Raw genomic sequence first — 17,327 nt, forward strand, 5'->3', positions numbered from 1 at the left:
TCTCCAGGATGCGTCAGATGCTGGGGGCAAGGGAGCTCACTTGCCAGTGTGGCTGGGAAGAAGAGGAATGCAAGTAAATGAAATCCAGATAAAACACCTCATCATGTTAACCAGCGTGGTGGTGTGCATGCCTGTAATCCCAGCATTTAGGAGGCTGAAGCAAGAGGATCACTGTGAATTTGAGACCAGCCTGAGCTTCAAAGCTCAAGGCCAGCTGGAGCTGCATAGTGAGACCTTGTCTTAAAAACAAAAAACAAAAAAGCACCTCATACTAGCCTGCCACATTTCCCAGTCCCATCTCTTAGATGTACTAACATAATAAATACTTTCTTGACCCTGTGTTTCTGTTTTTTCACTGAACAACAACAGAACACAAGAAAGCAGAAAGTAGATACTCAAGGCATTTGAAAGTGATCCCATGATTAATCACACAGGAAATGGAATTCCAATGCCTTAATCTTTCCCCCTGGTCTTTTCACTAATTGAGGGCATCCATACTTTTTCATTCCTTCACTCCACAGAGCAGAGAGCAGCTTACCAAAAAAAGTTCCTACCTGCTAGGACCCTCTCAGCATTCACCCGGTAGCTGTCTGCAGCGTCTGCCATGCATCGGGCTGTTGTCAAGTGATTCAGCATAATTTCACAGCTTTGGTCATTTTTTTCCCACATATCAGTTCCTTCAAAAGTGACAGCCTGGCGTTCCATTAAGGTCACAAGCGGCATCAGCAGTGGGACTGATACATTACTTGGGTGGATACACATGGACTCTGAAGAATAAGGAATAAAGTTTTCCATGTCATATTTTGTTGAAAGCTAATCATAGAATGAGGTGAGTGGTGTTGTCTTATAGCAACTGCAAACCTATAAGCAATGCTGTCGCCTAATAAAAGCCTTGAAGAGGCAGCAGCAGTCCTGCAGACAACACATGTCCCCTTAGATACCTTGACAAATAACAGGTAGGACCTACTGGGCTTTGACACTAATGGGCAGCCAGCAGGCTCTCACTTCTCCCTCTGCGCTCACCTCTGCCTTCATGCAGCATTTTGCTGAAAGGCTTCAGCTGTTTCTCGTAGAGGATGGCAGATTGGGTGTACTGGTGCCGCAGGGCAGTCCACGTCTTTTCTAACCTTACGATCTGAAAGAAAGGTGTTATCATTTCAGAAAAGCCTTTAAAAAAAGAAAGTGATGGGTACGCATGGTAAAAATGTGAAAAGCAGTTCAGAGTACAGAGAATAATTCCATACCACATCCTATTCTGAGTTGATTCCAAAACAACTCTTTTCAAATGCTTGTATGTGTGCATCTGTCTACTGTTTTAAAAAGAAATTGATGCATATCACACTGGAGGTACTTTCGTTTCTTGCTTAAAAACTACGTCATGTAAGTACATATGGAACAGCCTTCTTTTGTTACATTTCTATGTAATGCTGCACTCTAGGGATAAGCCATAGTTTAGTCTCTGTAAATAAAAGTTTTAAATGTATTCTACAATTACAAAGTTAAACTTGCAGAGATTTTATAAATGTGTACGTGAGTAAAAATATCTTGAGGATAAGTTACCAGACATAAAAACTTCCAGGCCAAAGAGTACACATATTTTAAATGTTGAGAGATGTAACTGAGCATCCAGTACGAAGGCTGTACTAAGGTAAGGATACAGGAGTGTGATGCAAGCATTTTAATATTGCTTTCACATAATGTCTGAGACAGAGAAGGCTGCCCTGGCCATGTGATGCCAAAGCTCATTCCTTTTTATCTCTTTTGGAACAATGTAGTCTACACCAGCATCTGCCACTGACTCAACTGACCTACAATGAATGGTCCTCCCTTTCATACCATAAAGCCAGCAAGCCTAAATGTTTTTAAAATCTTCTACACAAAGCAGGGCAGGCACTGGTATTGAGGGAATGTGACAACTCTACATAAGGTATCTGAAGAATTTCATTTATCCTCACACTGCCCCTATGAGCAGGTATTTTGGCCTCATAGATCAAAAACCAGATAATAACTCAGGTTTATCCTTCTTTATGTCAGAATGCTATTCAATTGTGTGTAAATAACATTTTCTTTACCCATTCATTTGTTCATGAGTTGTATAGACTGCTTTCAAGATTTAGCTATGAACTGTGCTGCCATAAACATGGGTATGCAACATACACTTTAATATGATGATTTTAACTCTTTGGGGAAGATTCCTAGGAGTACAGTAGTTGAGTCAAGTAGAATTTCTAGGTGGGGTTTTTTTTTTTTGAGCTATCTCCACACTGATTTCCGTAGTGGTGGTTCTCATTTATAATCCTCCCAACAGTGCAGAACAGTTCTTTTTTCACCAGTTTTATCACCATTTGTTATTATTTGATTTCTTGATGAGAGCTATTCTTTCTGGAATGAGACAGTCTAAGCGTTACTTTAATTTGCATGTTTCTAATGACCAGTGAAGACGAGCATTTTTTCTTGTCCTTGTTTGGCCATTTGTGCACCTTCTTCTGAGAAATCGTTACACATTTCAGTTACCCATTTTTTGACTGGGTCTTATTTGGGGGAGCATCTCATTTTTTTGAGTTCTTTGTATATTTTAGACGTTACTCCTCTGTCTGAGGTATACCCGATTAAAAAATTTCCTCCTTCTGTTGAGTAAAATAAATCAGATACACAACCTTAAAAATCATAGTTTCTCTTATATGAGAAACCCAAAGTACATATAAATCAAAAAACAAAAACCAAAGACAGACAATAAGCAATAAGGGAATAGATCTTTGGCAAATGAAGGGGAATGAGATGGAAAGGGGAAGTGGGACGAGGCATAAAAATAAGTAAGACAAGTCATGTACCAACCGCACGCAACAGATGCAGTCATAAGATAGTGCAAATATGTACTTTGAAAATTAGGGAAGATCAGTTAACTTACCAAGGATTTCTCAGCTGAGCTAAGCTAAGAGTCCTTTCCTTAGCCTCTCACTGCCCGCTATTCTCCAAGAGGAACGTAAGAAAGATCTGCAGCAGCCAATTTATTGCCCGTCTTTCTCTGGCCACTCATCATACTGCTTTCTCCGTCCTCCCGCTTCTGGAGGTGCTGCCCTTTGGAAGGAATCCGAAGTCTGGGGAAGCTACTCTCTCAGCTTGACAGGATGGCAAGTTTGGATGATGGTATGAGGATGAAGTGACTCTCCTGTCGTTTTCTCTGGTATGGTACTTCTTCCCCTGTTAGTTCCCTGAGCACCCTGGAGACTGTGTCCCCTCACGATAGAGAGGCTCCAGGAAAAAAAGATCTGATACTGCTAGAGGGAAACGAACACCCGCGAAGGTTGGGATTATTTGGGTTAAGTCCTTGGTGGTTGAATTTGATGTCAGGCACAGGTGAACCAGCTTGAGTGCATAAAACAGGCCTTTTATCATGCTCAGAGGAAACTCTGGTTGGACAGCTTTAACATCAAAATTGTAGCAATTTTGGATAAGGGAAAATGAGTATGAAGCAAATTAAAAACACCTGAATGAAAAATTATACCAAGATATTTTTACATTAGAAACCAATATATATCATGGAAATATGGCAATTCATGGATTATTTCAAGTATTTATAAAATTTTAAAGCATGGGCTGGGGATTTAGCTCAGCAGCCTAAGAGCCTACCTGGTAAGCTCGAGGTCGTGAGGTTTGATCTCCGGTACAAAAAAAAAAAAAAAAAAATTCAGAGCATAAGAATTTGAAGCTCATGAAATACTATAACTAGAAATGATTACCCACACACAAATACTCCAAACCTGTGATGAAGTTGTTCAGCTTATTTTTAAAGGGTCTTTGCTTTTTTGTCTGTCTGTTTTATGAGACAGGCCTTTGCTATGTAGTGCAGACTGGTCTTGAACTTGCTTATGTAGCCTAGGCTGGCCTCAAACTCATGGCAATGTTCTCCTCAGCCTCCTAAATGCTAGAATTACAAGTGTGTGCCATCACACCCCACTCAGGGACCTTTTTAATTAAAAAAATTATATTCCTACCATTCTCTGATTTGCAGGAATGTGATTGTAGCTATCTCCCTCAGTTGCAACAATGGATTTTCAGTAAGCAGCTGGCATGATTTCAGAGACAATCTGTAGTTATGAAATTGCCAAGCTAAGCAACCAACAGCTTTGTATTACTATTTGCAGGTTAGGCTTGTAAGTCTGTAATCTCATACTCAAAAGTCCTTCAAGCATCTAGGGCTTGGAAGAATAGAAACAGGAAAGTCAATTCTGAGCCATAAAAATAACAGATGACTTTCCTCTAAAAGGCCTGTTTGATTTCAAATAGAACTTTTCATGTTTGACACTCATCTGAAAAAATCCTGCCAATGCAAATGAATTCAAATGCCTGATTTTAGAAATTCTAATTAGGGAGTTATAATGGCAGGTGAGCCAAGAATTTCCGTTTTTAACAGAAGAGGCTGTTTTAGGTGACTTGCTGACAGTACTGTGAGATAAACTACTTTTGGGATTCTCTGATAGAAGCTCCCCCAATGGTTAAATTGCCCTGTCGTTCCCCCCAGCAGCCCACACATCTGGTGACTCAGATGAAAGCAGTTACTGTTATACAACATACATGATCCATATGTCTCAACCTAGCTTGTTGTGCAGGAACAAGGATTGTTTTAATACACCATAATAGGAGTTCACCTTCCAAAGTGTGGACTGTTAGCAATTATCAACTTATGAATAGAGCTGAAATACTTTAGACATTGCTCCTGCTTTCTCCCCAACCAAAGCAGTTTTCACTAAGATTTACTTTATTTTTAGATATTGACTAAAATTGTCTGATCTGCCAAGCACAGCTGTGCAGACTTCTTCAAAAGGCCTCACAAAGCAAACAGAGATTTACCTGTGGCATTTCCAGGCCCTTCATGATGGCTGAGAAAGAATAGAGGTCCCCCATGGAATCTTTCAGTTCCGCCGCCACCTGGATGATCCTATTGAGGGTGGCTGCTCGGTCCTCCAGAGTGCCTGTGCAGCCCAGAATGTCGACTGCAGTGCCGATGGCCATTGTGTGGTGTCTGAGAGGAAGAAGGTCAGTGGTGAGGCTCAGGTTAATGGCACTAGAAGACTAGACTAAATCAGCCAGCATTTGACAGTTTTTACGCCTTTTGTTGCTATTTCTGTGATATGTGTTGAGACCCAGTCTCAGCAGAGACCATTCTCACGCAGGCACACAGTGCCAGGGCCCTGGAGAGGACACAGAAGGTGCAATATAGTCTAAAAGCAAAATGACCAGGACAAGGCCAGTTCACCTCTGGCCTTGGAGGCATGAAGATCTCCAGGGCAAAGCTGCTCAGGAGTATGTGGCTCTTTGTACCCACCCTCGTGAAAGCTCCAAGGAGATACCAGGTCTTCCCCACACGCACAGTGAATACCATCCTTGGCAAAGCTGGGGTTACACCCCCCGGACTGGGGCACAGGAAGGACAAAAACGTGAAAGGGTATACAGTACTTAACCCCAGAGATGACACAGGTATGCATGAGGAAAAGAGAAGAGAGAGTAGCTAAGGATGTGTTCTGCAACCCCAGTCAAGAGGCCACCAAGTGAAGAGTGATGGGGACAAAGACTGACGACCTGATGAGAAGGAATTTTTTCGTCTACAAAGTCAGAGCCTAATAAAATCTCCCCTTAGCAACTACTCTGGTCAAACACACTCCAGGCAGGAAGCATGGTGACTTTTTCTCTATGTAACAACAGGACCACAATGAACAGGGTCAGTTGGTAGCAGGAAACACAGACTGACCGACCCCTTTCCTTCCCTCTGTAAATCCTGATCCAGGAGTTTATGACATTGGGCCTGAACTACCTTGGTTGAATTTTTTTCAGGCTATAGTATAAGTTCTTGGAGATGAATCCCCAATCCATAGCTGTGGTTACTAAAACAAAATATGCCTTTGATGCTCAGGGATCACACTATCTGGAAGTCCACAGCCTACGATACACTCCGTGCCCCGCTGTGTGCTGAGGTGTGCTGCTCTACCTGTTGCTCTCCTTGCACAAAGGATAGCAAGCAAGGAGTTAGCTAGACCCAGCACCACTAATTTCTCTCGTTTTTCAAATAAATAATGAGTTCCAACATCACTGAATGTGTTTGCACAAAAATGTGCATTATACTTGCTTGTGGTGTGATCTGAAGCTGGTACATAACTGCTCTTCTCATCAGTTTCATCTATAAAATGGGAGCGAGTTCCCCAGTACCCCCCAAAATAAATAAATAAATATATATATATATATAAAATGGGAACAAGTGTAAGAAAAGGAGATTGTGTGGTTTATAAAAATAGGCACCTAATTAACAGTTTTTGTTATCACAATTATCTCTATTTGTATGTCTGGCCTTCTATGTCTTCATTTTGCCTGTTGCTTTTTTCTCAATTATCTTTTTCCTCTGGTTTCCTGTCTTTCTCAATGAATCCAAACACAGATCTATGGAACAGTTTTGTGCCTTTTACAGAGTATTAACACTGAGTGGAACATTTTAGACATGTCTTTAATAACAGTACACTAATTTCCCATGTCAATTGAGTTTTGTATCAGTGGGTTTTTTTTCATCCCTAGGTTTTAAAAAAGACAGGCTCTTTCCTCCTTTGAGACTTAATGTTGTATCAGTGGTTAGCTGGGTCATTACATCCATTAGTTCACCCAGTATTTGCCCAGCACCTCCTGAGTCTACTACCAGAGTGAATGGGTCAGGTTGGTGAGTCTAGCATTCATGCCAGCAGGTCAGCAGGAGGAGGCACTCAAATGTTACACAGGCCATTTTCAGCTCACTGTGCCTAGAACAAGGGAAGTGGTAAATGATCCTCAAAGGCAACAAAGTGATGTCACTGGGCTTTTCAGGACCCTTATAACCATAGCCTTTATTTAACTAAACTACTAATTAATTAAACCACTTCCAGAACAGATTCCACAAGTCAGCCTTGGACAAGAAACAGGCTAAGGAGTGAGACCACAGGTCAGCAGAAATCTAGACGAAAAAATAGGATTATGACAAGAGTAAAAGAAAGCCAAGAAGTCCCAAAGCTGCTTGCTACAGCCTGGGCCCAGAACCCATACCCCAGCACTGGTAAAGTAAGGTTCAGATGTACAAGTCATGGCACCTGGGGAACTTTCAGGCTGGAAAGTATCACAGGAGAATGTGGAAGTGAAGCCGTGACCACTTAGCCCTGACAACAGAGAGAAAGTCAGTGGAATTGAAAATCCAAGCCCCATGCATGAGGAGAGAAGAGGTCAGATTCAGGATAAAGAGGGCAATTTCGTCACAGGATCTGTACTTTCTCAGATTCTTAAAACATGATGTGCCTTGTGGAATACTACTCAGCCATAAAGATAAACTTGAGACTTTGATAGATAAATGGATGTAACTTGAGACAGCTTTCAGGCTGGGAAGTGTCACTGTGATTTACAGTATCACTTGTAAGTGTAATAAATCAGACCTACATGTGTAAACATCATATTGCCTCATTAGTATCAGAAACTGAAGGGGTAAGATCTAAAACATACAACAGATATTGTGAATAGGAAAGAAACTGTTCAAAAGGAAAGACAAACTATGATACAGGAAAGGGAAAAGGAAGAAAGAGAAAAGAAAAAAATATATATATGTACACAAGATAATTATACAGCTATTTCTCTTGGTTCGTTGAAAAGGAAGTTTTGTGCTAATACTTTTTTGGACAATATCTCATGCCCCTATCTATGAACACCTACTAGGAATATAACAGTATGTATTAAGTATTGTTACTCTCCTACTAACCCATTTTGAAACTCTGTTTTATTTTTACTTTTTTCTGTTTAAAATTAAAAACAAAAAACAAAAACCCAGCCATACAAAAAAAGTCTACATGGGCCTGCTCTGGACCTCCCTTCTCCAAACGCCTTCAACTCAACATTCTGGCTGTTTTCTGTGGTATTCGTAAGGTCCGTGCAACAGTGGCGCTGGAGTTGTCTTATCAGATTTAAAGCCAAGGAACCTTAAAGGGCCGGTATGGATCCCGCAGAAGGTAACCTGAATGGAATGTTTGCTTCCTACGGGGCTGACACTGCTAGCCACACATGTCTATTTACACTTAAGAGTATTAATAAACATTTTGATTCCTTAGACTCAGTAGCCATGTTTCAGGTGCCCAGTAACCACAGATGCAGATATTGGAACTGGATAGGGCTGTGAGCAAGAGCACCATGGGAAGCCATGGAGTCAGTCATGGCCACTGTGGTATTTGTCATGTAAACAGAAAATCCAAGATAAGACAGTCTTGCCCAAGTGAGGTTTTTTTTCCTAATGTCAGAAAGGCTGGCTTTTGAGGTAAACAGAGAAATTTATTCACACTTCTTTTTTAAAAACATGCCTCCCTGTGCATGGCTAATTTCTGAAGATCCATATTCATGCATGTTCATTTTAGTGGCACTCAGGGCTGTGACTTTTTGAGAGAACAGCAGAGATACTTTGGAGGTCCAGGAGCCGAATGCCATCAACCTCTGACCACTCACCTTTCCTTTGTCTAGCTCTCAAAGAAACTGTTCAGAATCTTTTCCTCTCAATACCAGTCAGCTCCTGAGGTGGGGCTGGAGGACATGGGGGAGCAGGAAGAGGTCTCTGCAGCCCCAGGCTGCCTGGATGTTTAAAGCCTGAGCTCCACACAGGGCTCTTCTCTCCATTCACCCACTCTGGGAACAGGGTTGGGAAGTGTTCTTTGTCCCTGACTTGTGCTGTATTCTCTCTTTGTGCATCTCCAGGAATTCTCAGCTCAGCCTTCTGAGAAGTGTCACCTGGGGCCATGAGCTGCAGTGCCAGAACTCTGAGGCAGGCAGGGCTGGTGCTGCTCTTTCCTCCGCCCTCTGAAACCTGCAAGGTGTTGAAAAGGGTGGGAAATGCGGGGATAGCACTGCTCACCTTTCGATTATGTCCAGGCGCAGCTGGCGACCATGAGGCAAGGTAATGAGCTCCAGCCCTGAGCTCACGCCCATGTTCCTCCTCATCTCTTCAGAGACCTCAAGTATCCTAGCAACCTGCCAGGAGTGAAGTTGAAATTCACTAGATCAGCAAGTGGGCTGCTGGAGCACAGATTCAGCATGTGAAAAGCAGCACACTAAACTGGGATGCTGGGGACGCCTTTTACTTGTATCTCTTTCTATGCTGCAGCACTCCGATAGCATGCTTCTTATATATTCGTGACATTTTAATACACATACTAGAATATCAAATTCAGGGGGGAAGGAAAGATTTGGGGAACACCTAAACTGTTCTGAGGAATCTGCAGACCTGGCACACGTTCCTGCCCAGCCAGAGAACACTTTAGTTCGTTGAGCTTTGATCCGGCACAGGCTGGAACCTGCTGTGATGTTTTGCTGCCAATATTAGGGCTGTGTGTACAGAGCCACCATCCCCTGCAGTGGAAAAGCAGAATCCGATCCAAGCTCCCCTCTGCTGTGGGCTTTGCCATTCATGTTCTCACTTAACAGCCGTGGCTGGCTGCTATTACCCTTAATTATGCCTCTCTTGGGTTCAGTAAATGCACTCTACATCTGAAAACTATTAAAAACATGTATAGTGTTTTGAAATCCAATGTCTCCAACATACCCTGTCTCTTCCTAAAAGGTTTTCCTTAAAGGAAATCTTTGTCCAAGCCAGCTCCCACCCTATCTCAATTGTAGTATGCAATCACAGTTTACTGAACTCAGGCATTAGTTGGCCATTTATAGTAATTACACATTACATTGGGATGGTACAACTGTGTCAGTGTGTCTCTGTAACAGGGCCACAACTCTTCACTACACGCTGATGTAATGACAATGCCTTAGCAGAAAAAATAGGTCTTCCTGGGCTTGGACACAGCAGGCATGGGACAATTCCTCTTTTCAATCTGTGGGCTTTGCCTTGACCGTAATTATTCCAGGCATGTGAGCAGTACAGATGTGTTCATAATAGGCCACAAAAAACATCTGGAAATTTGGTCAGTATTATTAACTCTGAACCTTAACCTTTGTGGTTGATTAAAGGACCCTCCAATATCCCTAGGATGAGTCCGTGGAATTAGCTGCCCAGTGATCAACTCTCGAATAGGATGCAGAATTCGTATGTTTTCACTTCTGTTCTTCAGGCCTCAGTTTCCCCTTGTTTAACACAACTGATAAGTTAGTTCATCTTTCTCAAGGACTTGACAAAAGATTCAAGTGACTTTAGGGCCCCAAAAAAGCTGTTTAACTATGAAAGTTGTGAATCACTGTCATAGGGAAATGGGAAGAATTCTTGCTAGATCTCGGGAGATTTATACCTTGACCCTAGGAAGGCAGCCTCAATACACTCTCCACATACTTCCTTGCTTGTTTAGACAGCTGTCCTGTCAGAGGCTCCAAACCCATGCCTTTGTGGAATTCCTGCAACCTCACACTATGAGAATGAAAGGCTTGCCAGTGATTCCCTTTTGCTCTGGAAGCACTAGCAGGCATTCTGCAATTCCTGTTCTGAGAGAGTCTCTAGTTGGTCTTCAGGGTACATATGCCATCTCCAGTCCCTTAGGGCCACACTGGATTTCCCTGGCTGAGCTCTAGAACAAGAGAATCTTAAGTTCATACAAACGCAGAAGAGCACTCCCCTATAGAACCTTTACAGTAGAGGGTCCCTTCCTATGGCCTGGACCCAGCAGGGGAGCACACATGTCCCATGCTCCAGTGTCCCTGTTTCCAGCCTTAGCAATCCTACGCATCAGATTTTAGGACTCTGCTCATTTCTCCTCATCGTACCGCCCTGGAGGCTACTGAGATGACCCAAGGGGCTTGATGGGCTCTGATATGGTCATCCTCCCGGTTGCCATGGACCTTTTGAAATGCCATCAGATTGCCAGGCTCTGTTGCCCCTAACACAGAGGACCCAGACCTATAGCTACACACTTGCAGGGCGTCACTCTCACTTGATAGGAAAGTGTTTTGAAAGCAGAAACCTGGTATGAGCCTAGAGATAGAGACTGAGAAACACTGTAATCAAAACCCACCAGGCTTTCCCCTTCCTACCTCATCCCAGCATCTTCAACTGGATGTTCTTCAGTTGCAGACTTAGGCTGCAATTTCAAATGGATCCTTTGTAAACCAGCCTCTCTCCCCATGGCTTCTGTTATCTGAGTCCCTGTAAATATGCCTTCCTCCTGCCTTCAAGATATTCTGCATTTATCTGGCAACTCCTCAGCTTTCCAAATTCGTCTCAGGCCATGTCTGTCTCTAGCCACCAAGCCCTTGGTTCACAGTCCTGTCCAGAGGGCGCCCACTCCTGTGCCTTCCCTGCAGACTGCTTCTCTCTTGGGTTGTGGTTCAAGTTCCTGTGCCACTGTCCTTTCCAATCTTGCCGTACCAGAGACAGGACAGGGAACCTGAGCTGCCTAGAAAATCAATGCTGACTACACAACACTAATAAATAATAAACACTTCATGCTCACTCTGGATCCAGCAAAATGCCCAGGGCTTTACATTAAATTGGTTTTCTCTGACCACCTAAGTATAGAGGAAGAGGGAAAGCCAGGCAGAGGTGCGATTCAAACTCAGGCACTTCACACTTAAGAGGCCAAACTCTCCTCTCCCTGCCTCATTTCTAGAGTAAAAGATACTTAGGTGGGAGAATATCACTAGACCCAGGCAAGGTGAGGGCAATGTCCATTCAGCAGCACATGAGGGGCCCTGGGAGGTGGGTGCTGGACACTGCTGGTCAGGGAGCCTCCATGGCTACCTGCCTCGCCTCTTTATAGCTTTCTGGATGGCAGTCCCTGGGCTGTGTGCATTGGAGGAAAACAGTGTGTGGGCTCCAGATTCTGCCTGCTGTTGGCTCAGAGGGTGCCCGTCTGGCTGCTACTACATTTGTGGTGGGGAACCATTTCCCCTTTTAGAGACACTGGCTGTGCCTGGTGGTTCTAGGAAGAGAACGAAGAAATAAAGGTGGAAGGAGGGAAGGAGGAGGACAACACAGCTCTGCCTCAAAGCTGAGGTGGGCAGAGTCCAGACTGGCTCCTAATGTGCAGTGACTCCATGTGGCACCTTTTGGAGTGCACGAAGGTAGACACAGCAGTGGGCTCCACCAGAAAGACAACATGCATGAGAGCAAGAAAGAAGGTGACCACGGTTTTCAGTTGAGAATAGATTCAGCCCTATGGCTGAATAGAGAATAGATTCAACCCCATGGCTGTCAAAGGAGATGGGAAGGTTCCAGATCTGCAAAGCAGTGGGCAAGCATCTCCCTTCCTCACATGGTATCATCAAGTCCTGAGTCCACAGCATTCATTAGCTCTGAAGTTGAGCTGTTCCTTCAACCCAAGCCCATGTTCTTATGAGGCGGTTTCCTGTGGAGAACCCAGCAGGAGCACACCAGGCTAGAATCTCACTGCGGGCTGTTGGCATGGTTCTGCTCTCAGATCCAGGGCCCAGTGGGACTGACACCCTGGAACCGAAATCCTCAATTCTCCCACTTCCAAGCAAGTTTGAAGAGAAGTCAGAATTAACCCTACAAATTGCCTGCCAACTTGTGCACTGCCCCAGGACACAAGGTCAGAGGAGTCAACAAGCCTTGTTCTGCAGAGCAGCCCTTCCTCGGGCTCTCCTCAGGGCTTCCCCACCCACCAGCATGGACCACCTCTGGCTTAGACAACCAGAGTCACTGAGGTGTCCCTCAAGCCCTGTTTGCAGGGAGGGCCAGCATAACCAGGAACAATTTAGTCCTTAAGGTTGTTTCAGGGGCCTTTAATTTACTTCAGAAATCCCTGGAGTGCTCAGAGACTGGATTTCCAAGTCATGATTCCTGACTCAGGAAGGAAAACCCAGTTCTTAAATAAACTCTGACATTTGAAGTTAATTGACTTCCCTGAGCTACAAATGAAAAAAAAGCTTCATATCAAAAAAGATCTGTAAACCTTGCTATGGCCTCATCTGTTAATCTAATCACCAGAGATCAGCTGATTCATACTGTGGTGGGCTTGAGCCCACTCCAGCCCAAGACACATGCTGTTAAGAAATATCTCTCTGGAAGAGGCTACCTTGAGACCACCTATGCACATAAGCTCCTGTATCTGAAAGAAATGATTTGTATCAAAAACTATGCTGGTATAAACAGCTGTATTTAGTCACTGGAAAGATAGTTATGTTGTTCAGTGAAGAACTCTGGGTTTGGATTAGTTAGTATAGACCAGTTCCATTTGTGTGGCAAACAAACATCAAGCAGCCAGGCATGGTGGTACACAGTTGTGAACCTAGCTGCTCAAAAGGCTGAGGCAGGAGATTCACAAGTCCAAGCCCAGCCTAGGCAACTTAGGGAGACCCTACCTCAAAATGTAAGAAAGGGCTGGGGATGTAGCTCAGTGGGAAAGTGCTTGCTCATGTTCAAGGACTGGGTTCAATCCTCCAAACAATAAACAAAACAAAGCCAAAAGTTATTCATGCATTGTTTACATGTCTCCCCTTGCACAGCAAATAACAATGTAACAGCAGGTGCTGTCAACGATGATCACCAGGAATCAATTTTGTGTGATTTTAACTTTTTCTAAATCAAGCAATTACTATAAAAAATAAAAGTCAGAGTACTTTATTTTACTTTTTAAGACAGTATTATTATGCTGCCCAGGTATGTCTCAAACTTCTGAATTCTGAAACTACATGTGCATGCCACTGTACCTACCAAAAATCAAAGTAACTTCAAAAATGATGGGTAAGGGATATGGCTTAACAATGGAGCACCTATCTAGCATGTGTGAGGCCCTATGTTCAATGATCAGCAACACAAAATTCGTTTATTTTTGAGACAGAGCCTCACTGTGTCATTCAGGCTGGTCTTATTCTCCTGCCTCAGCCTCCTTACTGCTGGGATTACAGGCATGTGTCACAATGCCCAGCAAGTTTATTTATCTTGGAGATCATTTTAGTAACAAAATATTATATATATATATATATATAAAATGAAACAAAAATAAGCAGAGCTCTGCTATTCCAGAAACTACATTTCATCTCAAACCATTCTTTTTTCGCTCTGCCAGTCCTACTGAGGTTGAGGCCAGGGGACAATTTTTATTTTTGGCTTTTTCATTTTTATTGGTACCAGGGATCGAACTCACGACTGCCTGCTTGCAAGGCAGGTGCTTATGCTGCTGAGCTAAACTCCCAGCCCCTTATTTTTAACCAAGCACTAAGTGGGAGAAGGGGACACTGCAGCAACTCCTGTCACCAGCAGGGTTGGGAGACCCTGCTCTCCTTCTGCCTAAGGTAAAGTTTATAAGCTTCCTGCCTGGGCAAAGGTTGTCTGGACTGAGGTTTCCACCCTGAAAATAAATCCCCACACCCTTGTTGTCTTCAGACTTCTCCTAGAAGCAAAGCACGTGACCGGAAGACCGAGGGAGGCCAGAAAGGCTCCCTTCTGAATCTTCCAAAAGCCAGGAGAAGCTTGGTAGTTGGACTCGCACTTACCTTGCAGTCCATGCTCAGCATGTGCTGGGCGATGACCTTAGGGTTGCTGTTAATAAACAGTTCTTTCGCCCGCTTCAGCATAGCTGTATCCAGGGGCTTGTTCTCTGCAGGAAGGAGCTTTGACTCAAAGTCATTGGGCCTGAAGGAGGACTCAGTCTCCAGGAGGGGCCTCACAAACTTGCACTTGTCTTCCTGTCCCTCACCCATCTGTGCTGCTGGCAGTTCCCATGGTCTGGCTCCGTCGTCCCCATCGAGAATCAAGTAGTTCGTGCCCGAGTTCCGGGGACCTGTTGCCCCATTCTGTTTGGCTGTCAGCAGTTCTGCGTGGCTGCCCTGGGCACATGAGGGCAGCTTTGCTCCCCTGACACAGCCTGTGCCAAAGGCTGGGTTCAGTTCACAGTAGTTGGCTTCTGAGTTGAGCCCAGCAGCTGGAGAGGTGGGAGCCTTGAGGAAGGGCACTTTGCAGGGCTTGGGGGGTGGTTTGGGGCACAGCTGGCTGTCTGATCCCCGCAGTGCCTCACCTGCCCTCTTATCTGAGGAGACTCTGCGAATGACCGCCGGGCTCAGTGTGGGCTCACTGCCTGTCCTGAACACAGGTGAGTTTGGGCAGGGGCTTGTGTCCATCCCCTGTGACTGAGGGGGCAGCTTACAGCCTGTGAGGAGAAGAGGTCAGAGAAAGCTCAGCCATGTGGAGAATAGAAAACAAACAGAACTAGAGTAACAGCTCCCAGTCCTTGCTCTGTGCCCTCAGCTTTCAACGTTTACCCCCCTAATTCAGCGTGGGGGCTTCAAACCCAGTCTAGAGCAATGTAGAACATCATAAGGCCGGGCTGGCCCCACCTGACACTTCTGGAGCCATTTAAAATCCCAAGAAGTGCTGCTGACAGCCACAGCACTGTTACAGTCTCCGAAGTCAGAACAGGAAAATGTGCTGAGCTTAGGCAGCAGTGAATAATGCAGTCTTGCCTGAAAAAACACGTTCTTAGCTACACAGCACAAGGGCCCTGAGTCACTCTCAACACCAGGGTGGAAAGGAGAGCTAGAGACACAGGGGAGAGAGAGAGACACTGAGGTAGCCCACACAGAGCGATTCATGAAGGGGCATCAAGAAAGTCACTTTGTGTCCCAGGAAGTCACTTATGAAAAGAACCAAAAATAATCCCATACACTACTAATGTAACTGCTCACCAGGTCCTCAACCCACACACCTTAACCTACCGTCTTCCGGTCAAGGAAAGAGAAAAGAGGTCTTTGGACAGCTGCTCTGCCAGGATCCCTAGGACCAACCCACTCACCCTCCACCCAAGGAGAGAATAGGGGAGTCACCTCATCTATCAGGAAGACCACCAGTTGTGCAGTGGTCTCAGAATTAGAAAACCTGGCTTCAAACCTGTGCAGTGCTTTGTACCCGTAGTCTCAGCCACTCAGAAGGCTGTGATAGGAGGATCCTGGGAACCTGGGAGGAGTTCAAGCCCAGCCTGGGCAATACGGTGAAACTCTACTAAACCAAAAGAAGTGAAAAACCTGGCTTCAAATGTGAGGCAACTGTGGACAAAATAGTTTATCTCTCTATGCCTCAGTTTCCTCAGATGCAAAATAGGGATAATCCTACTCATCTTGAAGGCTTGAACTTACAAAGCAGCCATCTCAGTGCAGTCTCTCCTATGCTACAGGCATGGAGCCTTCTCCAGGTGACCAGAAAGGACAGGGCAACATCCTGAAGGTGTCAGGATCACACAGCCAGCCATCTTCCCCACTGAAGACCCCCAAAGACGTACCGATTGGCAGGTGACTTTCTGACTGATGGGCTTTGAGGGCTGATGTCCTCCTCTCCTGCGTGTGATCCAGGCAGGCAGGCTGGCTGCCGCTCTTCTCTCTGTTCCTGAAGCCAAAGACAAACGGGGCAGAAACATGTCATTAGGCTGTAAAACCTTTAGGCAACGTCATGGAAAGTTTAAAAAAAAAAGGAAATTGCGGAAAATGGGAGTGCTGCGCATACCCTAACAGTAAAGGAATGTCCGCGGAGAGGGATTATTACTGATGGGGAGATTATTATAAATACAACTGTGCAGAGTGCGCCATCCCATGTCCCCAAGGCAGCTAAGTCCTAGGATGCCTCCCTCCTCTGAGCCTTTGCGTCCTGTTGAACAGAGCAGAGTAAAAGTTTCATGGTACTATGGGGAAAATCTGATGAACTGGAATCTACAGTTTTTAACAGAGCCTAAAATTACTTTCAGACTCTGGGGGAATGACTTGTTTAAAACGTGCTTTCCATAATGCTTCAGTGTTGGCTGGAAGGAAGCTATGGGGCGCTTTGTATTTCACTGAATACCTCAGCATCCCCCAGGCAATCTGCAGGGCCAGTGGGGAGGTGGTTGCGCCCATCCTTCTGGCTGTTGGGGTCAGACTAGGGATAGAGGCAGGAGAAAGGACCCACAGACTGCTTGCTCCTGCTGGAGAAGGGGGAGCCATTAGCAAGGTCACCAAGCACCAGGAGGTACAGTGAAAAGGTGGAAGGTCACTTTCAAAACATTCACTTTCATTCCTTCTGTCCTTTTCTGAATCAAACTGGAAATTTCTCTAATTTAGCACTGAGCAGTGGAGACTCTCTTATTAAAGGAAAAAGACACTGCACCAGCCAAACTGGAATGAACATCCACTGGTCTCCCATCGGCATAAAACTCTTAAAGCACAAACGCCAAAGTTCTCTCCTACCTTTGCAAGCATCAAACAAAAAAACCTCAAACTCCCAGCAACAGAGAAAGTCCAGAACCCTTCAGAGATAAGGCAAATCAAAGGGCAAATTCCAAAGGAAGCAGCTTCCGAGAAGTGATACTTAGGCAGCGTCCACAGCAATCAGTTGGTCAGACTCCAGGGCCCGGCAGAGC

General features: G+C 44.7%; 1 protein-coding gene across 4 annotated transcripts in view; it reads right to left on the minus strand.

The window, feature by feature from the left end:
* The window catches only part of Bcar3 (BCAR3 adaptor protein, NSP family member), a 205,806-nt gene that overhangs the window by 3,668 nt on the left and 184,811 nt on the right, over window positions 1–17,327 (minus strand). For all 4 annotated transcript variants that reach the window (XM_013143004.3, XM_003479161.5, XM_005007818.4 and 1 more), the window contains 6 exons: window positions 16,218–16,321; window positions 14,440–15,092; window positions 8,900–9,015; window positions 4,852–5,023; window positions 1,024–1,135; window positions 555–767 (listed from right to left, as the gene is read on the minus strand). In XM_013143004.3, the coding sequence (XP_012998458.1) occupies window positions 555–767; window positions 1,024–1,135; window positions 4,852–5,023; window positions 8,900–9,015; window positions 14,440–15,092; window positions 16,218–16,321 (1,370 nt within the window). The remainder of the gene's footprint in view (window positions 1–554; window positions 768–1,023; window positions 1,136–4,851; window positions 5,024–8,899; window positions 9,016–14,439; window positions 15,093–16,217; window positions 16,322–17,327) is intronic.

This window comes from Cavia porcellus, unplaced genomic scaffold (assembly GCF_034190915.1).
Source record: "Cavia porcellus strain 051 isolate PalLab524CR breed Dunkin Hartley unplaced genomic scaffold, mCavPor4.1 scaffold_1, whole genome shotgun sequence".
NCBI lineage: Eukaryota > Metazoa > Chordata > Mammalia > Rodentia > Caviidae > Cavia > Cavia porcellus.